Here is a 24,656-nt window from a genome sequence, read left to right as displayed (position 1 = left end):
TAAAGTGAAAGGGATAGTATCATGGAGAACATATTTGAATATAGGTTATCGGAGGAAAAGAAATTACAGAAGAGTATTTGAGAAAACTCCATACACATTATAATAGGGTGCAGGAGGCTGGGCACAGTGGCTTACACCTGTAATCCCACCACTCTGGGAGGCCAAGGCAAAAGGATCACTTGAGGCCAGGAGTTTCGAGACCAGCCTGGGCAACATAGCAAGTTCTGCCTCTACAAAAAAATTTAAAAATTAGCCAGGCATGGTGGCACACACCTGTAGTCCCAGCTACTCAGGAGACTGAGGTGGGAGGATTGTGGAGCCCATGAGTTCAAGGCTGCAGTGAGCTATGATCTCATCACTGCACTCCAGCCTGGGTGACATTGTGAGACCCTCTCTTAAAAAAAAAAAAAAGCACAATCTCTGTAAAACAGGAGCATAATGCCATTTGAACAAACAGGTTGAGAGGAAAAGCAAGCAGAATGAGATTTTTTTTAAATGATAGTGGGCTATATAAAGAGACAGAAAAGATGAAAGGAAGTGGACAAGTAAATGCCAGTTTCCAGTAAGGAAATTTATAGTACATAATTAAAATCTTCGTGGTGCAACAAACAGCAGAATTGGCATTGCAGAAAATCAAATCAGCGCTGTGCAAGAATCCTGGAAAGCTCTTCTAGAATGCAGGCAAAAGGACAAAACGATAGTGATGAAAGAGAGAATAATGAAAAATGGAAGACTGGGAACAGGATATAAATTGAGAATAATAGCTTTGTCCCAAGGATAAAAGAAGAAAAAATGGAAAAAGAAGCACTAATTCAATATGATAGGACCAAATTTATGGAGCATTCAAATGAAAAGGAATGCACTCTGTTCCTACAAAATTAACTGAAAGAAGTCTGCATTTAGAAACATTCTGGGCCGGGTGCAGTGGCTCACACCTATAATTGCAGCACTTTGGGAGGCCGAAGTTGGGCAGATCACCTGAACTCAAGAGTTCAAGACCAGCCTGGGCAACATGGTGAAACCCCGTCTCTACCAAAAATACAAAAAATTAGCCGGGCATGGTGGTGGGCGCCTGTAGTCCCAGCTACTCTGGAGGGCTGAGGCACGAGAATCGCTTGAACCCAGGAGGCGGAGGTTGCAGTGAGCTGAGATTGTGCCACTGCACTCCAGCCTGGGTGACAGAGCGAGACTCCATCTCAGAAAAGAAACATTCTGGAAAACTTTTAATTACAAAGAAAGAAAACAAATACCTTTTCTTTAGAATATATAGGTGACCTACAGGAGAACAAAAACTAGGTTGTCACTAGACCTCTAATCATATGCACTACTAAATTTTAAGAGAAAAGAAAACATCACTTACAGAGTTTGGAAGAACAAAGTGAATTGGCCCCAAATCTCTCACCCAGCCAAGTTGCCAGTCGTGGCATATTCTCAGAGATGCAAGAGCTCAGAATATACATCACCCACACTTTCTTGAAAATTATTTAAAGGCGAGCTAAAGAGGACGGCAAGATGAAGTAAAATTAAAAAGTTCAGGGATGGGAAGTCATATAAGGATAAGCAGTAAGCATTAAAATCAGTTGAACCTGTTAATGTGGAGAACAGCTATCAAAACTATAACTCATATAAAAATTATGACAAGCATTAGAGATCCCATACGCAGATAATTTTACAGTAACAAAAACAGGAAGTAGGATGGGAGGTCACAGTGAGTAAGAACAGAGCATGCGCAATGCTTCATACCCTTGGGGAGAGGGGTCAGAAGAGGCTATCTCATTCTTTCCTTTGGTGATCGGAGAAATGTAGGATAAAAAATGTTTTGGGTTGAATCTTGAGATAGTCAGCAGTAGAATTTAAACAACATTTTAAAAATTTTGGCCAGGCGTTATGACTCACACTTGTAATTCCATCACTTTGGGAAGCTGAGGTGGGAGGATTGCTTGAACTCAGGAGTTGAAGATGGGCCTGGACATGGTGAAATCGCCATCTCTACCAAAAAAAAAAAAAAAAAAAAAAAAACAGAAATGACCGGTGTGATGGCATGTGTCTGTAGTCCCAGCTACTCGGGAGGCTGAGCTAGGAGGATTGCTTGAGCACAGGAGGTCAAAGGCTGCAGTGAGCCATGATCACACTACTATACTCCAGCCTGGGTGGCAGAGTGAGACCCTGTCTCAAAAATAAATAAAAATTTTAAAAAATTATAGAAAAAATAAATGCAAAGAAAACACAGTATAGTAAAAGAGTGAAGGCCAGGTGCAATGGCTCATGCCTGTAATCCCAGCACTTCGGGAGGCCGAGGTGGGCGGATCACGAGGTCAGGAGTTTGAGACCAGTCTGGCAAACATACTGAAACCCCATCTCTACTAAAAAGACAAAAAATTAGCCTGCTGTGGTGGTGTGTGCCTGTAATCCCAGCTACTTCAGAGGCTGAGGTAGGAGAATGGCCTGAACCCGGGAGGCAGAGTTTGCAGTGAGCCGAGATTGCACCATTGCACGCCAGCCCAGGTGACAGTGGGAAACTCGTCTCAAAAAAAAAACAACAAAAGACTAAAAACAGAGCAAGTAACTAGGAGACAGAAGGACAATAACAAGTGAAGCCCCATACAACAGAGGCAGCCAAGAAGTGTGGGGCGGGGGGGGTTAAGAACATACTGGAATTGGGCTGCCTGTGTTTTCAGCCCCTCCCCTTGTTAGCTGGGTGACCTTGTCCTAGGTACTACTTAATCTCTCCAAGCCTCAGCTTCCCCATCTATAAAATGGGGATACCAAGTAGGGTTATTTAATAAAAAATAACATCTATAAAATAGGGATATCAAGTAGGGTTATTACGGAGGTTAGTTAATATGTCCAAGGTGCTGAGTACCTTATCAGGTACATACTTGTGGGTACGAATATTGAGGATAAGGTAACAGATTAAACTGCCCACCATTTTCAGATGGAATGTTTTGCTAAAATTCAGCGATATCCTATGAATGAGACCTACACGTAAAGTAAAATGACCCATAAACACTGAGAAAAAGGATGGGCAGTGATTTATGAGATGAAAAGAAAGAAAGCAATGGAAGTAGAATTGCCCCAAGTCAGGAAACTCTATGTACCTGGATGGAGAAAGCCAAGTCGGGGGCTTGTACCACTAACATGCATTGGAAATCTAGAAGAATTTAAAGTCTAAGCTTTTTGCACGAATTAGCAGAAAGTTGAAGAAGATAAAATACATGGCCCTGAAAACAGAGCGAATATTAACAAACAGAAGCCACGCAGACCAATGGGAAAGATAGGGCTTGTTCCACTAATAATGTTGAGAAGTTGTCTAAACATTTGGAGGAAAATAAATTAGATCTTCCTTCACACTGTACACCAAAATAAATTTCAAATGGTCTTAAAAGTTAAATATAAAAAAGAAACAAAATAATTAAAACTTAGGTGAATATTAAGCTAATCTCAGAAAGGGCAAGCTTTTTGTAAGCCTAAAAGAAATGGAAAAAATAAAAGGAAATGTTTGACAGATTTAACTACATAATAAGTTAAGCTCTGTTTCTAGAAGAATGGTGACATGTAACACAGTTTGCAGCAACTATGACAAAGGGCTTTTATCATTTGTATCTCAACAACTCTTCTGACACAGTAAGAAAACTTGTTACTACCTTCTAGAAAACTTGAATAAAGAGCTAAGTCAGGCAAAAATAAATACAAATGGGCAAATAACCATGGAAAAAAATTTAACTCAAAAATAAGAAAGTCAAAATTACAGTGTTATTCTTTAGTTTTCTCACCACATCTTGATACGGTTTTGGTAAGATTTTGGTAACTTTTAGAGGAGTAATTTGGCAATGTATGCCAAGAATCTTGAATAATTTTCCATCCTTTAATCTACTTGCAAGAATGTATTCTTATTCTTCTCTGCATCAGAAATTCTGTGGCGTTCTTAAACACACAGGGTATGATCAGACTTGCACGGCATAAATAGAACAAGGAAAAAAGTATCAGAAATTTCAATGAATATTTATGCATGAAGATGATCAGTTGCTATGTTATTTGTAAAGGTGAAAAATGATAAACTTTGTAGATGCCCCCAAACAGGGAATTGATTAAATAAATTCTGATTAGCCATAAAACGAGATGTTAGACATTTAAAATGTTTTCAAAGCATACTTTGTTATAAAGGCATTTTCTAAAACTTTATTCCTAGTGTGATGTGAATTCTATAAAAATAAATATTTCAATGTAGATAGATGTGGAAGATACTGGCCATAAATATGCTAATGTGCCAATGTTGATTCTCCCATACAGAAGTATAGTTGTTTTAGTTTTCTTCTTTATACTTTTTTTTTTTTTTTTTTTTGAGACGGAGTCTCGCTCTGTCGCCCAGGCTGGAGTGCAGTGGCGCAATCTCAGCTCACTGCAAGCTCCGCCTCCCGGGTTCACGCCATTCTCCTGCCTCAGCCTCTCCGAGTAGCTGGGACTACAGGCACCCGCCACCACGCCCAGCTAATTTTTTTGTATTTTTAGTAGAGACGGGGTTTCACCGTGGTCTCGATCTCCTGACCTCGTGATCCGCCTGCCTCGGCCTCCCAAAGTGCTGGATTACAAGCGTGAGCCACCGCGCCCGGCCAACCTGTGTTTTCCGGTACGTGAATGGGACAGAAATTTACTCCTATCACCAGGCAGCCAGCCTCACCAGCAAAACAGAATATTCATTCACTAAATAGGTTCCAAATAAGAAAATGGTTAATGTCCCTCAGTCCAAGTTTGTGTACGGGGCCATATGAAGCTGGGAAGCAATGTTTGAGCAGGTGTATTTTTAGTGTATCTCATTATTCTTGCCTTTGTCTCTGGTAATAAGAAAACAAATATCAAAATTTAGGGGTCATTATTTCTAAACATGAAAGAGATTACATCAGAAATTCTGCAACATTCATAAACACAGACGGTGTCAGCAGACTTGATACAGCATAAATAGAACAAATGCAGTGAACTAGGCAGCACCCAGACCCAGTTTGTACACAGAATCTCAGTCTATAATTACCCAGTCAAAAATTGTTCATCGTGGTTGATGACACCTCTGCATTTTATTTCCTGAAATCTAGAGAAGTTCCACGTGATCATTATTTAACCAAGAGCAAAAGTCCCTTTCTGACCCATTTTTCCTGTAAGTGGAGATACATCCTATGCTCTTTTGTCTTTGTGGGTACAGAGATTCTTTCTTCAAAGCATTTAACATTTTCAAAAAAGTGTGCGACTCCTTTTGGCCTGGCTTTCTTCGCCCGTGAAAAGGCCTGGGTGGTTTTTGCTTGTCTAAGAGTCCCTCCAAATGGACGCTTTATGTACTGCAACCAAGAGCTGAGAAGTTTCCAAGCTTTCCTGTCTGCGTTAACGTTCCAGTCATTCAGCAGGAATCCGTTGAGCGCAGATTTTATCTTGTCTGTCCGGTGTTGCCCTGGGGAAGTGATACCTGGGGGTGGGAGGGAGTGTGGCCCTTGCCCTCAAGGTGCTGTCAGTCTGTAGACATGGAACACCTTTGGGCTGGGCTAGGCTGGCAGGAGAGTGGAAGGGCAGAGGAAATGGGTCTTGTGCAAGGCTAAGGGCTGACAGCACTGAGATGGATGCAGGAGTGTCCCCAGTGATGGGGCAGTGTGGACCCAGAAGCACAGAGCAAGGTGGGCACAGAGATACATGCGTTCAGCAGTTACTCAGTTCACGCATGGTGCTGTGCTGGGCAGTGGGGGTTCAAAATAACTAAAAGAGACTAACCTTGTTGGTGTGGAGTGGTTCTTTTGGGTTATATAAATACTAAATGTGATAGGTTGCATGCAGTTAAATATTTAACATATAGAACCAACCCGTCAGAACCAATGCCAGCTCCTAAGTCATACCAGCATCTGCTAGGGGAATGTGGGCCAGAAGACGGAGCGTCACTGACATTCAGATAGAGGTGTTCAAGTAAATGGTAGGAAACAGATTAGAGGCCTGTTTTCCATATTGGGAACCTAAAAGATATTGTAACCAAGTGTCACTCAAGTTATGGTAAAGAATCTCTCAGTTCTCACTTGTTAATGGGAGAAGAATATGATTTTTTTTGTTCCTTCTGGCCAAATGATTCTAGTGAATCAGTCTGATGAGTGGCAGTGCCTGGGCTGCTACCCACAACCAACTCTCACCTGTCCTGTCGACTCTTCATTGTTCACGCTTGAGAAATCAGTTACCTCCTTATGCCATGGAAGGCCTGACTGCAGTGCTCGCCCACCAGTGGGAAGTCGTGCCCACACCAGTGGCAAGATATGCCACCACCATCATGGACCAACCACCCAACGCCTCCTATCCAAAGGCAGATCCCAGCAAGCACTTGCTCTCTGTTGCCGGGACTTCTCCCAGCTCCAAAACCGCCTTAGTCTGATCTATTAATATATCTTTCTAACTGGGTGGCTCATAAACAACAGAAGTTTACTTCTCACAGTTATGGAGGCTGGAGACTCCAAGATCAGGGCACAGGAAGACTCAGTGGCTAGAGAGGGCCCATTTGCCGACAGTCCCACGTCCTCACAGGGTGGAAGGGCAAACCAGCTCCCTCGGGCTTCTCTTATAAGGGCACTGATCCTCTTCATGGAGGCTCTGTCCTCCCGGCCTAATCACCTCCCAAAGGCCCCTCCTCTTAGTGCCATCGCCTTGGGGGTTAGGATTTCAAACACAAATTGGGGGCAGGAGGCACAAACATTCAGACCACAGCACAGAGCTCTTCCCATCCCCAGCCGAAGTAGGAATGACCCAGAGGAAGGCTGCTGTCCCTTTGCACACAGGTTCTGAAAGTGCGTGGGGAGAGGATGATCCCTCCGTCCCTGCAGAACCAGGCTCTTGAAGCATACAGCAGAGGTTCTCTACCCAGGGCCTACCCTAGAATGTCATCAAAACTGCAGTGTTGTATTAAAGGGGTGCATGGCTTAAAGAGAATGGAGAATGCCCAGCCCAGAGGCCCAGAGGTTTTAGGATGTGCCTGTTACCCAAAGTTAAAGCCTGTGTGCATCAGGAGTGTCATTTGGGAGCTACACTTCCCAGCCCCCTCTCCTGCGGCCGCCGGAGCCTGCCTGGGCCCCTTCTCCTGAAACGGCCTTCTGTGCCCACATGATAGCCCCTAGCAATGCCAGTTCTGGTTCCTCCATGGGGTCCCACGCCAGCTGACCCAGTAGTACCTATAACATGTCCCACCCTTGCCAGGGCTTATGTGTCTGCATGGCTTTAGAGGCTCCAAGTCAGAGCCCCTAAACCCCTTGCCTTATTGCTAGACAGCTTGACCGCCCCCGGAACATCACGTGGGAAGGGCGCTCGGTAAATCCTGTTCCGGAGGCAATCTGTCACTCCACCAGTTTCCCAATCAACATTTGCTGAGGAGTTCTGGCTCCCGGTGCAGAACTGACTTGTGGCAACATGAGGGAACTGGCAGCTTCTTAGACCCAAGTTCTCCCTCGCAGCATCGTCAAAAGAGGCCCAAAGTAGAGATGCAAACAAACCCCGAGAACAGCGTGTTCTTCCCAGTAACATGACCAGGAAAATGTGAGCCGGAGGAAACTTGAGAGCTCCATGGTGCAGCTGAGCTGGTGGGGTGAGGGTTTTTTCCCTTTTTCTATCTGGTCCAGCCCATTGGCCACTTGAGATGCTCCTGTGGTCTCAAGTGAGACCACACTTTCTCAGCAGGACAAGGCCTGAGCTCTGGAAAAACGCAGCTAGAATAACGCGGAAGTAGAGGGGCCTCTCCCACACCAGGCTTGCCCCGACAGGTCAGCTTGCTTGTGGCCCAGCGCTACTGCGTGCATGTTCCTTTAAAATCCCTATTTCTGAGGCAGCCGTTACGTAATTAAAGAATGGCCCAGTGCATATCCTACGGTGCTCACTGTTTACACTTGCTCCTGGGTGGGGCTAAGGTGTGGGACCAGCGGGGGAAGCCTGAACAAGGTGGGGTTGGCCAATTGCAACAGGTCACGGCCAGATCAGACGCCCTGAGGAGGAGCCTGTGAGTCAGGTTTGTCCAGAAGTGCCAACTGCTGCACCAGAAAAGCCGGGAGAAAAGAAGCAAGCGTAAGGTGCACATGAGAGGTGCTGGTTTCTGAAGGTTCTGCTAAGACAGGAGAAGGTGGATTGTAGGTCCTGTTAGGAGACACACCCTCTCCCCCAACCCCCAGCCCAGAACTCCTTCCTTGCTTTAGCACAAGGTCAAAGTTTAGAGGCTCAGCTCAAAGCAGAAGGAACCTAAGGGAAGTAGAGCTTCCTCTTTTGTGTCACTTTCTCCTCAAACAACTCACTGTGTTGGTGGGGTAGTGTTTGTTCTATGCTGCGGGTCAGCAAACTACGGCCCAAGGTCCAAACCTGGCCCACAGCTTATTTTATTTATTTATTTATTTATTTATTTATTTATTTATTTATTTATTTATTTTTTGAGACTGAGTCTCGCTCTATCGCCCAGGCTGGAGCACAGTGGCACGATCTCGGCTCACTGAAACCTCTGGCTCCTGGGTTGAAGCAATTCTCCTGCCTCAGACTCCTGAGTAGCTGGGACTACAGGCACACGCCGCTACACCCAGCTAATTATTTGTATTTTAATAGAGACGAGTTTTCACTGTGTTGCCCAGGCTAGTCTCAAGCTCCTGAGCTCAGGCAATCCACCCACCTTGGCCTCCCAAAGTGCTAGGATTACAGGCGTGAGCCACCGTGCCTGGCCTATTTTTTAAATAAAGTTTTATTGGAACACAACTGTGTTCGTTTGTTCACATTTTGTCCGTGTCTGCTTTTGCTATGCAGTAGACCTGAATAGTGGCAGTAGAGACTTCAAGACCTGCAAAGCCTAAACGACTGATGATCTGGCTCTTTTTAGAAAAGGTTTGCTATCTCCTATTCCACACTAATAGGTGAACCTGAATGCAGAGGTCACCTTGTGAGGACCACACAGGTTAATGCCCGGGCTCCTGAGGCAGGACTGAGTTGTACTCCTGACTCCATCCGTTACTAAATGTCCAACCTTGAGCAGGTTTGTTAACATCTCTCTGCCTTCGTTTTGTCATCTGGAAAATGGGCATCTGAGTCATTATTTCACAGGAGTATTGTGAGTATTAAGTGAGTGGGTGTAGTAAAGCACGTGGAAACCTGTCAGTAAAGTCCTCTTTGTTAATTCAGATATAACTCACAGTCATAATATTCACCCTTTAAAAATGTACAGTGTAGTGGTTTTCAGGATATTCACAAGATTGTGCAACCACCACCACCATCTAACCCAGAAGATTTTCATCACTTCAAGAAGAAATTCCTCAGTAGTACTTGTAGTAGGATGAATAACCACCACCCAAAGACATCAGATCTTAATCCCTGGAATCTGTAAATGTGCCCTTAATTTGGAAAAAGGATCTTTGCAAATGTGATAAAGTTAAGCATCTTGAGGTGGGGAAATTATTCTGGATGATCTGGATGGGCCCTAAATGTGATCACATGTGTGTCCTTAGAGAGGCATAGAGAGAAATTATAGGCACAGAGAAGAAGGTGATGTGGCCACAAGCCAAGTCATGCCTGCCACCACTGGAAGCTGGAAGAGGCCTGGAGTGGATTTTCTTCTAGAGCCTCCAAAAGGAGCATGGCCCTGCGGAACCCCTGATTTTGGCCTGGCGACGTGGATGTTGGACTCTTGGCCTCCAGAACTGCAAGAGAATACATTTCTGTTGTCTTAACTGGGAAGTTTGTGTATACTTTGTTCCAGCAGCCACAGGAAACTGAGGATACCTATTCCTAAGATTACTATTGATGTCATCCTGCTAGCAGAAGGCAGGCCAGAGCTAGAGTTAAGTCCTGGGATCTGAACTGGGGCAGTGTGAGCTTTAGCATACTCCACTTAGTGGTGGAGAAGCCTACTTAAGCCAACAGGCATTCATCTGGCAGGGATCCCACACCTTTTCCCCCACACCCCTTACTTTTTTGTTTTCTCCTGCATAGGGCTAAACAGTCCTTGTTGACTGAAAAAAAAAAACAAAAAAAAGGACAGTCCCAGCCACCAAACAGGCTTCTCGTAGTATGCACACCATTGTCATTGGGAACATGACTGTAGGGAAATGAACACTGTTTTAGATACATTTATGCTATTTTGTGGAGTGTCATTTTCCCTTGGTTTCAATATTTGTTTTGTGGCCTTAAAAATCTACATCAGTGCAAATTTACCCAGCTCATTTTCACACCCACTGCAATCTTCTTTTCCCTCTATGCTTTCCATGTGCTGTTTGTCCTAGAATTGGTAACTGCAGCAGAGAGAGAGAGAACCCACAAAGCACCATTTCCTCTTTGGTGGCATGGTTGCTGGGTACTCATTGGCTATGTGGTCACTGGGTATATCATGGTCTTCATTGATTCGGTCCCTGGCCTGTTGGTTCTTAGGCAGATGTCAGCACATTCCAGCTGTAGTGACTGGAGTACCCCAGTGTACTAAGAGGTTTATTGGTTTTAGAATTGCATCCCCGAAGCTACTACTCTTGCACCTTTTTTTTTTTTCTTTGAGACGAAGTCTCGCTCTGTCACCCAGGCTGGAGTGCAGTGGCGCAATCTCAGCTCACTGCAAGCTCTGCCGCCCAGGTTCACACCATTCTCCTGCCTCAGCCTCCCAAGTAGCTGTGACTACAGGCGTCCGCCACCATGCCCGGCTAATTTTTTTATATTGTTAGTGGAGACGGGGTTTCACCGTGTTAGCCAGGATGGTCTCGATCTCCTGACCTCGTGATCCGCCCGCCTTGGTCTCCCAAAGTGCTGGGATTACAGGCGTGAGCCACCGTGCCTGGCCTACACTCACACCTTTAAATCAGGTGCAGCACCTTTAAACCCCTTCACTAAGTTCAAGGCACCAAAGCACAGACATAGATGTGCAGGCTTTGCCTGCCTGCCCACCTCTCCTCTAGGCACACCCAGGGCTCAGTACAGCACTGCAAGCTGTGTGTTCACTTTTCCCTCTGTGCTCTTTGGCCACCCATCCTTCTAGTGGAAGAGTGTTTCCTTTCCTCCTCGTTCCCGGAGCAATGTTTTTCTCCATCCGCTCCTAGCTGAGGCTGACTTCACCACCTCTTCTCTGGGACTTTGTCTTGCTCAAGTCATTTCTATACAACAGCAAGCGAAAGAGGAGTTTTGTACAGTCAGAAGCTCGCCCCAGCTCGGCTACTTATTAGCTTTGTGTGGTGGACAGGTTATTTCACCTGTCTCTGCCTGAAGGCCCTATCTGCAAGGGGCTTGATAATAGCATCTTTTTACCTGAAATTAATTTATGGATCTAAAGTCCTTAGAGAGAGCATTCTGGATATCTAATAATTATCAAAATAATGAATTCTCTGGGTTTGAAGTCATTTTTTATTCCTTAAAGACAAGGCTCCTGGGTTGGGGAAGCGTCCTTCACTCCGTGGCCTGGTGTTGAATGACATGAAGTTCTTTTGACCACAGACACTAAATCTCGCCTGTTTCCAGCACTTACCTGCCCTTCCACCAACATTTTTGCATTCACATTTCTTTTGCTGTGGGTAACTTCAAACAAAGAAGAGTTTGTTTGTTTGTTTTTTCTGCAGTGTCAGAGAAGATTTTTGCTCATGCCTGGTGTGGAGTAGGATTCGAGAATTTTGTTTACTCTTGCTTTTGCTGTCAGGCAGGGGTGGAGGTAGGAGGTGTCATGGGGTCAGCACACACTGAACAATCCTGACTTTTGCAGTAATTCTGTTTTGAGCCTTTGTCCTTGTTTTTGGCTTTTAAGTAGAAGTCAGGAACAGGGGTGCTCTTAGAAGAGGGGAGAAAAAGCAATAAAAACAGAGAATTATTTCCTAAAGCAAAACAGATTATTTGAAGGGCCATGTTGTCCTTAAATCTGGAGACACTTGACTTTTGTGCATTACTAAACAGTGTCTCTGTATAGACATGAACCCTTTGATGGGCAGGGTCACTGTGGGTCAGTGCTGACAAGTCTGGTCCTCAGGCAACAGGAATACAGCTGTGTCCTCAACAAAGCTTTTGGTGTTGTGCCCGTGGATGAATCCTTCAGAACCTCTGCATGACCTTACTTTGACCCATTGCCCAGCTAGAGCACCCTCAGAGTGAGATTAAAAATCCACAATGGGGGTGGGGGAGGTGGGAAAGGGGCACACGCTGGGTAGGTTCAGCAGTGTTGCCACTGATCTAGCTTTTATGCAAGGCAATGAATCACGGGTGTTTATCATTCCACCCCACCATTTATGCTACATATATTCTCTGGATTAAGAAACCACCTGGAGGGGAGGGGTGCAGTGGCTCAGGTCTGTAATCCCAGCACTTTGGGAGGCCAAGGTGGGTGGATCACTTGAGGTCAGGGGTTCGAGACCAGCCTAGCCAACATGGTGAAACCCCGTCTCTACTAAAAATACAAAAATTAGCCAGGCATAATGGTGGGCGCTTATAGTTCCAGCTACTCAGGAGGCTGACGCAGGAGAATCGCTTGAACCAGGGATGCGGAAGTTGCAGTGAGCCAAGATTGCGCCACTGCCCTCCAGCCTGGGCGACAGGGGGAGACTCCATCTCAAAAAACAGAAGGAAAGCATCTGGACCGTTCTCTGAATGGATTGCATTGATCCGCTGGATCCAATGGATCAAGGATTGCATTGAGTTATTTTTTTTAATTGCAAATTATTTTGGAACACCTAGTTGCTGACTGTTTCACTGTAGCCTAATGGGGTCTGTTAGCCTGAGGAAACAGCCCTGCTTCTGGGGTCAGAGAGAACTGAATAATGGTGGGGGTAGTGGTGGTGATGGCAATGATGATAAAGATAGCAAATGCTTCTTTAACACTACCATTAGTAATAACAGCAAATATATAAGACTTACTTTGTCCTGGGTTCTCTTCTAAATGCTTTGCGTATATCAATTCACTTAGTTTCACAGCAACCCTATGGGTTAGGCACTGTTATCGTCCCTGTTTTACAAATGAATAAACTGCAAAGTGGCCGGGCGCGGTGGCTCACGCTTGTAATCCCAGCACTTTAGGAGGGCAAGGCGGGCCGATCACGAGGTCAGGAGATCGAGACCACGGTGAAACCCCGTCTCTACTAAAAATACAAAAAATTAGCTGGGCGTGGTGGCGGGTGCCTGTAGTCCCAGCTACTCGGAGAGGCTGAGGCAGGAGAATGGCGTGAACCCGGGAGGCGGAGCTTGCAGTGAGCCAAGATTGCGCCACTGCACTCCAGCCTGGGTGACAGGGCGAGACTCCGTCTCAAAAAAAAAAAAAAACAACTGCGAAGTTGGGTAATTTATCCAAAGCCATACAGCTAATAAGTGGCAGGGCAGAGATTTGACCCCAGCTGCCCACGCTCTTGGCCCCTAAGTGATGCTGCCCCTGAGAAGTCACCCACCACCTGCAGCACCCATTCACGTAGAGACAGCCTGACTTTCCCCTGTGCACCATCAGTTGTGTATCCCTCACTCAGGTGCCTGCAAGCCTTTGTGAGCGCACCTTGCTTCTCCCAGAGAAAGCATAGTGGTCACTCCCACCTGGCTTCCTGCCTGGGTCCACATCTCCACTTTTCATCAAGCAGGCTCTTGGCAAAATCACTGGCTTCATTGCCTAGCCTGCACAGTGCCATCTACTGTGGTGCACCTGTGGCTTAGATTCTCCAATCCGTCTAGGGCGGCCCAGTCCTCTGAGCTGATGAGACAACCCATCTGCCTGTATCACCACCCCATTCCTGAACGTTTACTTAAAACTCTAAAACTCTCATGTCCTGGGCTCCTGAGCCACCTGCATCAGGGATCACTGGGTAGGTGATTCTCAATCTTTATCATCTTATTTGAATGGGTTTTATCCAGAAATGATAGGTTACATGATCAGGAAATTATATAACCTTCTAACCCAGGCTGGTTTTTCTCAGTGCCGGGCTTGACAGCTGATAATTTCAAAGCAGCCATCTAAAGCCAAAAAAAATGAGAATATAATTAGTATTCTGTATTTCTATTAAAGTTCTGGAATTACAGAATAGACTTTCTATTCTGAAATGGCCAGTACCATGGCACAGATGTATTTCCTCAGCAGATGTCTCCTCCTCATAAAGGCTGCAGAACTGCTAATGAGCTGTGATAGAAAAGCATTCTTCCCGCGTTCCCTGCCAGGGCCCTGGGCCCATTTGGGCAGACCTCAGGGAGCAGTCACTGCTTCTGCAGCTGAAGGAGCAAGTGAAATGTGTTGTTTCTATACTGTTGTGTTTAGAGACTACCTGTCTTTTGGAACTTGAGTTGGCATGATAGATCTTTTAAAAAAAATCTCATTTTCAATGGTGTATGTATCAAAGTAGTGTGATTTTGTTGTTGTTGTTGTTGTTTCCTTATCTTAATTCTGTGGGTAGAAAGAATTTGGTTCTTTTAGAAAGTGAAAGGCAAGAAATGAGCCGTGGGACCCATGCCGGCTCTGTTCTTCTTGGACCCGGTACTGCTCTTAGGCTGTGGAATATTCCACTTCCCTAATAACTCGGAATTGGCATTCCCTTCAGCTGTGCTTCCCAAGTGTGGGATGGGGCCACTGATGGGTGTGACTTTTGGTTGCACTTGAGGTGATTTCTGAAGGTACTGTACGGATGTTAAAAAAACATTAAATTACATGATGAGTAAGTTATTCTCAATTTTCTTTCAATCTTAGTTGAAGCAGCAAAGACTTCTGGAGCTGGAATATCCTTAACACTCTAGCACTTGTTAATTTCCCCTTTGTAGCTAAGAGACAGAAGATCTCAGGCAACTGGATCCAGCTAGAAATGAATAACATCGATTTTCACTGTGTTTACTTTTATGGTTACCTTCCATTTATGGCAAACGATCTTGGTTTTCTGTTTCCTATAGTGATACATTTCCTTTTTAAATGATGGATATTAAAAAGCGAGCCAATTTAAAGAAAAATGTGAATGATAGTCGAAGTCTTCAAATGATGTCAGTGTGCTAGGCCAGGGAGCACACTTGGAGAGCGAGTGCTGGGTGCGGTGAACAGTGCCTGGGCCTGGCTTCACCTGAGACTCAGCTGGGGAGCTTAAAGATCCTGATGCCTGGGCGTCAACCCGGACCAAGTAGATCTGACTCTCTGAGAGTGGGGCCCAGGGATCAGTGTTTGACTAAAACATCCCAGGTGTTTCCAGGGTGTAGCTGAGGTTGAGAACGTCTGCCCACCTATCCTGGGGCAGCTTCCTCACCCTCTGACTCCACAACTTTTTTTTTGGGGGTGGGGTGTCGGGGGGTATAGAGTCTCACTGTGTCACTCAGGCTGGAGTGCAGTGGCACGATCTCGGCTCACTGCAGCCTCCGCCTCCTGGGTTCAAGCGATTCTCGTGCCTCAGTCTCCTGAGTATCTGAGATTACAGGTGCCCACCAGCACGCCCGGCTTTTTGTATTTTTAGTAGAAACGGGGTTTCACCATGTTGGCTAGACTGGTCTCAAACTCCCAACATCATGTGATCCACCTGCCTCAACCTCCCAAAGTGTTGGGATTTGACTCCACATCTTGATCGTATCTTTCTCTTGTTTCTCTCTTCTGTCTCTAGCCCTTGTTCTCATCTGCTTCCCCACTTCAATTGTCCTCTTATTTTCTCTTTCCTAGCTTCCCCTCTTCCATCTTCCTTACAGCTATTCCTATGAGTAATGCCCCCTAGTATTGCCTATTAGCCTGACATTCTTGAAACCATACAGTTGCAACCCTGTTATAACATTACCACACTGTACTGTTTTCCCCAGCATTTGCTTGCCACTCCGTAAGCTGTTGGTGCAGTTTCTTTGCATCTAAGCTTTGTCGATTTTGTTCTCTACCAGTAACTTGTATTAAGAGCAATTATGATCATCACTATTGTGCTCTCACCGTGTGCCTATCACTGCTCTAAGCACTTTACATGTATGAGCCTACTTATTCCTGACTTGAAGGAGATACAATTTTCCAGATGAGGAAACTTAGGGAGATAAAATAGCTTGTCCACAACCACAGAGTGGCAGAGCCAGAATTCAAATGCAGGCAGCTTTGCCCCAGATCCCACACTCTGAGCAGATGGGACCCCAAGTTAGTTGCTCGTAATCCTGATTCAGGTGTCCTGGCATGCCATGAGTCACACGTCACACAGGCTGTTCTCTGCTGCAATAAGAAATTGAAATTTGGACCCACTATCAGCTTCAATGACATTTGGAATTGATAACTCTTTTTATTTTCAACTTAAATGGTAGTATCTCAGTAGGAAGCTCACAGCCTTAAATCCCATCAAGATTTTAACTCCTCACCATTCCGAAGAGATCTTACTTAAATGATTTTTTGTGTATGTGTTGCCATTGGGAATATAAACTGAAGATATAAAAGCCAGCACCCGCAATAATTCTGCCACTGTCAGGAGGCAACCCAGGACCTCTTGGTGACTTTAATAAGGGTCTTCTTTGGCTTATCCAGGATGTGACCTTCTGCAGCCTCCAGTGTTAGACATTCTAGGGCATTTTCTGCCTTTTAAAAAGCATCTGATTCTCATTCTTGTGTTTAATCAGAGAGAGACCGTTGGCCTCTTTCCATTCCTCATAGGAGAGCTCCATTTTTGTGCTCACATTTTTCATCTTTGGTGATACTCAGGGTTGATGTTTTAGTGGGCTAGACCTTCTGCATTGGATTAAAACCTTTCACATGAACTTGGTGAATTCTCCAGTGACCAAGTCCCCTGGGGGCCTCCAACTCTATAGATTTCAGCATGGTAAGAGTGGAAAGGAGTCCAGAACATCATGCCTGGGGTATAGTGAGCACTCACATCATGGATTTTTTTTTTTCATTTTCCAAGCCCCCAACCATATAAAGTATTTTATAAACATTATTTTATTTGATTCTCCCAACAATTCTATACTACTGGAATTATGCCCCTCTTCATTTTTCTAGATGAAGAGACAGAGGCTTAGAGACTAACCTTGCCAGTGCTCAGGGCTATATGGTGAAGGAGGCAGAGTTTGCACATACACCTGCTGAGACACAGGAACCATGCCTATGTGTTTTATTTATGTACTCTCTGCTCCCCGAGATGAATGAGATTAGATATTTTCTTAGGAGAAGAAATACTTGGAAGGCACAAATGGGGTACAACAAACATATGTTCAGCTTCTCTGTGGCTAGGAGACCTGAGCCAGCCCCCTCCCCCTCTATAGTTGAATATAGTCCCATCTGTTACCCACCTGTGTAAGGCTGCCAGGTAAGGAGGACGTAAGGCTGTTGGCTGGCAGGAGGCAGCACACAGTAGGTCCACAGACTAGTAAAGGCAATGCCTGTCTCTGACTTCTGATCTTAGGGCTGTACCTCCCTCATTTGTGTCCAAAGACCCAACATCTTTAGGATTCTCCTCCTGCCCCCTCCCCATCTAACTCTGCCCACTGACAACTCCAGTGCCTTCTTCTCAAGTTCTGTAATTCTTAATTTAATAATCAAACTATGCTGATAAACTATGCTAATTGCCTAGATCTGTGGTTCTGCAACTTTTATGGACATCAGAATCACATGGAGGCTTGGTAAACACAGATCATTGGACCCCACCCCAGAGTTCTGATTCAGGAGGTGATGCCAGTGCCGCCGGTCCAGGGTCCACACTGTGGGAACCACTGAACCAGGGAGCCTGGTCCCAGTTATACGTGTGTTGATGGTGTCTGACCAGTTGGGTATCTGATAATTCAGCCTTACTGGGAAAAATGCCATGGGAAGATAATGAGGAAGGCATTTGGGGTAGGAGGCTCCGGCTTTTGTCCCTTCATCATAGCAGTAGATAATTACATTTTACGTTGATGTGCAGTGGCTTTAGACAGCTTCTCAACGGTTGTGAGCCTCTGCCAGCTCTTAAATCTTTGAGCCTGTTTTTCTCTGTGGATGAAATGGCCTTTCCTTCTAATTATTTTTGATTCTCGTATCAGGTTTCTCAAGCTAGGATTGCATTGGAAGCACCTGGAGGTCTTGTTAAAGTGAGGATTCTGAGTTATTAAGTCTAAGGTGGGACCCAAGGTTCTGCATGTCTAATGAGCTCCCAGGTGATGTAGATGCTGCTGGTCCATGGACCAGCACTGGGCAGCAATTCTGAGTTACAGCTGTATACAGCAGTGGTGCTTGCCCCTGCTGCCCAGTAGAATCACCCAAGGAGCTTTTAAAAACGAATACTTGAGCCACATTCCTTGGAGATTCTGGTTTAATTCTGGGGATTAGAATTTTTAATGCCCCCATTCCCCAACCCCCATGTGATTCCAGTGTACAGTCAGAGTTGGAAGCCATTGGCCTTTACCCACAAAAAGGGATAACACTTTCTGGAAGCTCAGGTGCATGTGTGGCACCATGGACCAGGCTGGGCTGGTCGCTTCCATGTGGGGAGGATGCAGCATTACTCCTGGGGAGCTGCAAAGGTCACCTGGGAATCTTGTTACAATTACGGATTCTGCTTTGGCAGGTTTGGGGTGGGACCTGGGTTTCTGCATTTCTAGTAGATATCTTAGTGTTGTTGATGCTGCCAGTCCAGGCTGGTGCTAAGTCCCAAGACCCACCCACAAGGGCCCACACGATGCCCATTATCTCTGCTGGTGGTGGCAGCGGGTAGCTTTTCTCATGTCCAGCGTTAGAGGCTTTTGGCTTCCACCATCTGTCTCCTTAAACAGCATCTGATGTCCCTTTTATTCAGCTTGGTATTGACACAGGACACCAGGCAATATAGGTCTGTTCTCTGTTTGTAATATCTTCTTCCTTTTCACAGTACGAGATGCAAAAAATCTAATACCTATGGATCCAAACGGGCTTTCAGATCCTTATGTGAAGCTGAAACTTATTCCTGATCCCAAGAATGAAAGCAAGCAAAAAACCAAAACCATCCGCTCCACACTAAATCCCCAGTGGAATGAGTCCTTTACATTGTAAGTGGTCTCTCCTTGATCAAATTTCGTTTCTATACACCATGTAGTTGCCCACCTCATTATTTGAGGTAACGAAGTCGGTTCATTATAAACTTCTTTAAACATCAGTCCTAGACCTCCTCAGGCTGCCATTAGGGAGGTAGCTATTAGCACCTGTTTGATAGATAGTAATTTGATTTACCAAGAGTTGCATAATTCAGGCCTCAGATTATTATCTAATCTGGATAAACAATTCTATTTAAGGTATTAAAGATGATATAAAAATGTGTCAGGTGTGTCCACCTCTTGATGGACTTACGTTCTTTTGAGAGTTAGGGGAGGGCATAAGGCAAGAATTTAAATAATTTTTAGACCACAGAATGAGTGAGTAATATAGAAAGTGTTATTGCCACTGAAATGGGAAGATCATTCTTGCCTTCAAAGAGAGAAGACTTCCTGGAAAAGGTGACATTTAAAGCCAGCCTGGGAGGGTTGCCAGGATTTCAGAGGTAGAGATGGTAGAAGGAGAAGAAGAAAGGAGGGAATAAATAAGTCAGGAGGACTGAGTGCAACTGAGGGAAAGCAAGAGGTCCCCTTTGTAGACTAGTATACAGGAAGCAGTTTTTCTGTGGACAACCAGAAAGGTAGCTGTCTATTCTAGAGGGACCAGCAAGCTCTGCTCTATAAAGGATCAGATAGTGTATATTTTAGGCCTTGTGGGTCATACAGCCTCTGTTGCACCTGTATAACTTTCTAGTGCCAAAGGAGCCATAGGCAATATGTAAACAAATAGCCATGGCTGCGTTCTAATAAAACTTTATTTATAAAAATAGACAGTGGGCTAGATTTGGCCCATGGGTCATAGTTTGTTAACTCCTCCTGTAGCACTTTGGTTGCCAGCATAAGGGGTTGGTATTTTACTGGACCAGGAAGAGAAATATACTATTTCTGTATCTCAGGCTCAAATCATATACATGTGGTATCTCCCAAGAAACCATGATCAAGATAACCTAGTGTTTGCATGTGTGTGTGTCTTGTAGCAAATTGAAACCTTCAGACAAAGACCGACGACTGTCTGTAGAAATCTGGGACTGGGATCGAACAACAAGGAATGACTTCATGGGATCCCTTTCCTTTGGAGTTTCGGAGCTAATGAAGATGCCGGCCAGTGGATGGTATGGAAGCCGTTTAGGTTGAATATGTCTGAAAGCATCAGACCATTTAGACAGTTAGGTTTCAGTCTCTCAAATGTCAGTTGAGGCCAGATATGGTGCCTCATGCTTATAATCCCAGCACTTCAAGAGGCCAAGGCAGGTGGATTGCTTGAGCCCTGAAGTTTGAGACCAGTCTGGGCAACATGGAGAAACCCCATCTCTACAGAAAATGCAAAAATTAGCCAGGCGTGGTGGTGTACACCTGTGGTCCCAGCTACTCAGGAGGCTGAGGCATGAGGATTGCTTGAGCCCAGGAGGTTGAGGCTGCAGTGAGCTGTGATTCCACCACTGCCCTCCAGCCTGCTCAACAGAGCTACCCTGTCTCAAAAATATAAAAATTTTTAAAAAGTCAAATGTCTACTTATCTGGCTGTAGCCGTTCCATAGGATGCATTTCACAAAACAGCTTGACTAGAGGTTGCAGGAGAAGGCTTGCTAAACTTGCGGTGGTAACTCTTTTTCTCCTGTCTTTGAAAGGTACAAGTTGCTTAACCAAGAAGAAGGTGAGTACTACAATGTACCCATTCCAGAAGGGGACGAAGAAGGAAACATGGAACTCAGGCAGAAATTCGAGGTGAGGATTAACAAAATGCCTGGAAACACCTTTCCTTTAGAAAAGCCTGACTTCAGGAAGGGCCAACATGTTGTGGTCACATTTTTGAAAGGCAAAAAAGTAATCTAAATGTTAGTGATCTTTTTCTTTATTTAAAAACATTAAATGTTGTTCGTTCCCTTTCCTTTGCAAGCTGTTGACTTTTTATGACTCTTATCACTTAGAAAATGGAAACTGGAAATATCCCAGAACTGAGAGCATGGTTGATTTCTGCATAAGGGATCAATTTGCACATCACTGGGGAGAGAAGCAAGCTCTGAGGGCAAGATTGTTCTTACAAAGGAGGACTTGTGCTCTTCTGAAAAGGAGGAAGTCATTTTGGCCTTTCCTTGGGAGCTCATTTGTGTGTAATCAGGCTATCATCTGAGACTTTTTTTTTCTACAGAAAGTACAAGGTTCCTAATTTTGTTCTGAAAAACCAGCTTAAACAAATATGCCTTTGTGTGTGATCCCTTTTTATTTATGCTCCAGATGTTTAGCAAAGGCCACCTCCTTCTCTTGTTCCTCTTGGTATTTGTGTTTGCCTCTGTCCCGGATTCACTGGTCTTTTTTCTTCTCCTCCTCTGCTCCTTACTTCTCTTTTTCTTCTCCTCTCTCTCCCTTCTCCTCTTCATTTACCAGACATCTCAGCTTTTAATAAACAGTTCTTTTCTCTAAGCACCTTCCTTATGTTTTAAAGTCACAACTTCTAATATTTTTCTGTTTCACTAATCACCCTTCATTTTGGCTGTTCGAGGGACTCCTAGAGTAGCCTTTTCAGTCTGTGTAACTGGTTAATTCCTTTGTGAATCTTTTTCTTCTTCAGAATTGTTAGAATTCCCCGGAATTTCCCCACTCTAGAGCTATACACGTGCACACGCACACGTGTGTAGATGCTGAACTGTTACTGAAATGTTGACACTAATGGGATGCTGATGCTCCTGTTTTCCTTCTTCCGTTGTTCTCCAAGAAACATACAGATCTGAGGGGTGGGGAAGAGTGGTCTTGGGGGGATAATAAACCTCCTTATTGCCCCCCACAAAAGAAACATATAGGTCTTATCCAGAGAGAATGAATCCCAAAGGATGTAAAACATGCAGTTGTTCAAATTACTTTGTTAAACTGATGTTTGGTTAAAGTTGATGTTTGTGGCAAATACTAAATGGCAGGGGCTCTTTGGTTAGATGTCCTTGGGAGCACAGATGAGTGAAATGATTCACAGATAATAAATGGCAATGAACAGCAGGCCTTGGGATTGAGGCAGGAGGGAGTGGTGGAGACTAGGGTGAGCTGGTAAGCTTCAGCCCTGTCTGCAGGTGGCAGCTACTGCTACCCTGCCCCACTCGATGTTTCTTACACGTGAGTCCAGGCCCTGTGTTGCCGGATCTTCCTTCTTCCAGAGAAGCCAGAAATCCAGGTTTTTATGTGATACATTCTGATTTATCTTAATGTTGGCAGAGTTCTAATGTTAAAACTTAGAACCAGGCCGTGTGCGGTGGCTCACTCCTGTAATCCCAGTACTTTGGGAGGATGAGGCAGGCAGATCACTTGAGGTCAGGAGTTCAAGACTGGCCAACATGGCGAAACCCGATCTCTACTAAAAATACAAAAATTAGCCGAGTTTGGTGGCATGCACCTGTACTCCCAGCTGCTCCAGAGGCTGAGACACGAGAATCACTTAAACCTGGGAGGTGGAAGTTGCAGTGAGCCGAGTTTGTGCCACTGCACTCCAGCCTGGGCAACAGAGCAAGACTCTGTCTCAAAAAAAAAAAAAAAAAAAAAAAAAAATTTAGAACTGTCCGGATGTGGTAGCTCACACCTGTAGTCTCAGCACTTTAAGAGGCCAAGGCAAGCAGGTTGCTTAAGCTCACAAGTTTGAAACCAGCCTGGGCAAGATGGCAAAACCCAGCCTCTACAAAAAATACAAAAACTAGCAGGGTGTGGTGGCATGCACCCGTAATCCTATCTACTTGGTGGCTGAGGCACAAGAATCACTTGAACCTGGGAGGCAGAGGTTACAGTGAGCCAAGATCACGCCAGTGCACTCCAGACTGGGCAAGAGTGAGACCCTGACTCAAAACAAACAAAAAACTTAGAACTCTGTGTAGGTCAAATATGCATCTATTGCTTTAGACACCAGTAGGATTCAACCAGTAAGAACCAGCTTGCAGTCTCTGCTCTTCAAAGACAGAGAAAAAATAGTTATATATATTACAATATGTATAAATATAAATGTGTGTGTATCTGTGTAACTACCATTTGTCTATCGATAGAAAAGAATGAGATTCTTTTCAAAGACGCCTTATAGTATTTAGAGGAATTCAAGTACAAAGATGAAAGTCAGGGTTTTGGGCAGGTTCAAATGTCTCTGCCAGGCATAGCTCCTTTTCAATTTGTATTTCTTCCCTTGCTTCATTATCTATTTCCACCCTTACCCTGCAGCTGAGGATGCAGACCCCGGGGTACTGGACAGGACCACCTTGAGCCCCATCCCTGATGTCACACCACCTCTGTGACAGATGGATCCTTCTAGAGAGAGTTTCAGGACTGAGTGCCCGCATTCTTCAGCTGTCTCAGGCAGGGGAGGAACCTGAGGAGCCAGAAAGAACCTTCCTTACTGAATGTTATGCCATGGCGTTGATCACGAGAACTCACTGGGTCAGGGGCTATTGGCGCAGAAGGAATGCATTTGAGGGAGGAACAGCACGGGCGTTCCCCACAGGGTTCCTCGCAGTAATGTCTGAAACTTAGCTTTGCTGCTGGAGAAATATTGACCCACTCTGTGCTTCATTGTCGTGGCTTCCTGGTGAGTAAACTTCCTGTTTTTCTGGCCAGTGAGTTCAGCTTTTTATAAAGGTCAGGGTTCTAAACAAACAAACAAAACACAAGCCAGAGAGCCTGAGCAAAAGCGAAGCATTTCTCTTGGGAGGCTGGTCAGAGGCCACGGGGGTGTTGCTGCTTACTATTCCTCCTCCTGGGAGGGCTGTGGACTTGGCAGGAGTGCCAGCCCAAGGCTGTGAGCATCCTGGGGAGAGGTGGCATCAGCAGAGTTGCATGGGGTGGAGGCTCTGCTCTTTAGCCTATTGAGGTCTATGCTTGGAGCATCTACATGAACTGCATTCTAGCCTTTGCTTTAAATACCTTTCAGCTTATAATTCCTAGATTTTACTCAAATTACATTAGCTCATTTGCTTAGAGCATTTAAAAAAAACACAACTGCGAGAGACTCGGCAGAAAGCCACTAGAGGATGGCGTCAAAAAGATGCTGAGAATTTTACGACAGCTGCCATGCTTCATTTTAAATACATATTCAGATCAGATTTTAGGCAGGGGTTCAATCATGTAATGGTGTTTTGTTGAGGTCTATAAATGTGAGAGTTGCAAGACTTCCCCAGTGCCAAGTTACTGGGAAGGGATGCACCAGGGCAGAAAGGCTGGCATCCACATTTGAGCAGTTCTGGGTAGCGGCCAGGCTTTGCAAACAGGGTGCCAGTTGGCATCAGGTCCAATTTGAGGCACCTCTTTGAGCCCCCACCCCTTTTCCTCCCTCTCGGCCTCTAGCATGAGTGCTTCCCAGCGTCTCCAGGCTCCCCTCTCTGGGCCCTTTCTCGCCAAATAACTGCCATTCTAACTTGCTTTCCATCACATTAATCTTTTCTTCCCTACCCACTCTTTCATAGATACTTTGCCACCCTCCAGTAACAGTTTGATTCAGCTGAGTAAGATTTTTTTGTTAAGTTCAGCGATGAATCTGTATTGGTTGAAACACACGTGAGGGTTCATCCTGTTGGGAACAGGCATCGCTTAGTGGGATCACACAGTGTCCAGTCTGTCCTTATCCTTCCATGTCCGGCCCTGTTTTCTAAAAAGGGTTCCCTCCATGCAGTTTTCGAATCCTCCAGAAATCAAAAGTCATTCAGTTGGATGAAAGAGAAATCAAATGAGCATTTACAACTCTGCCACTGCATTAGTATTCAT

The 24,656-nt window shown here is 45.0% G+C and overlaps 1 protein-coding gene across 2 annotated transcripts in view; it reads left to right on the top strand.

Annotated features, from left to right (window-relative positions):
- The window catches only part of PRKCA (protein kinase C alpha), a 515,514-nt gene that overhangs the window by 375,132 nt on the left and 115,726 nt on the right, over window positions 1-24,656 (top strand). For both annotated transcript variants that reach the window (XM_030828485.1, XM_030828486.1), the window contains 3 exons: window positions 18,738-18,894; window positions 19,914-20,048; window positions 20,564-20,660. In XM_030828485.1, the coding sequence (XP_030684345.1) occupies window positions 18,738-18,894; window positions 19,914-20,048; window positions 20,564-20,660 (389 nt within the window). The remainder of the gene's footprint in view (window positions 1-18,737; window positions 18,895-19,913; window positions 20,049-20,563; window positions 20,661-24,656) is intronic.

This window comes from Nomascus leucogenys, chromosome 14 (assembly GCF_006542625.1).
Source record: "Nomascus leucogenys isolate Asia chromosome 14, Asia_NLE_v1, whole genome shotgun sequence".
Lineage (NCBI taxonomy): Eukaryota > Metazoa > Chordata > Mammalia > Primates > Hylobatidae > Nomascus > Nomascus leucogenys.
This window is presented reverse-complemented; position numbering and strand designations above follow the sequence as displayed.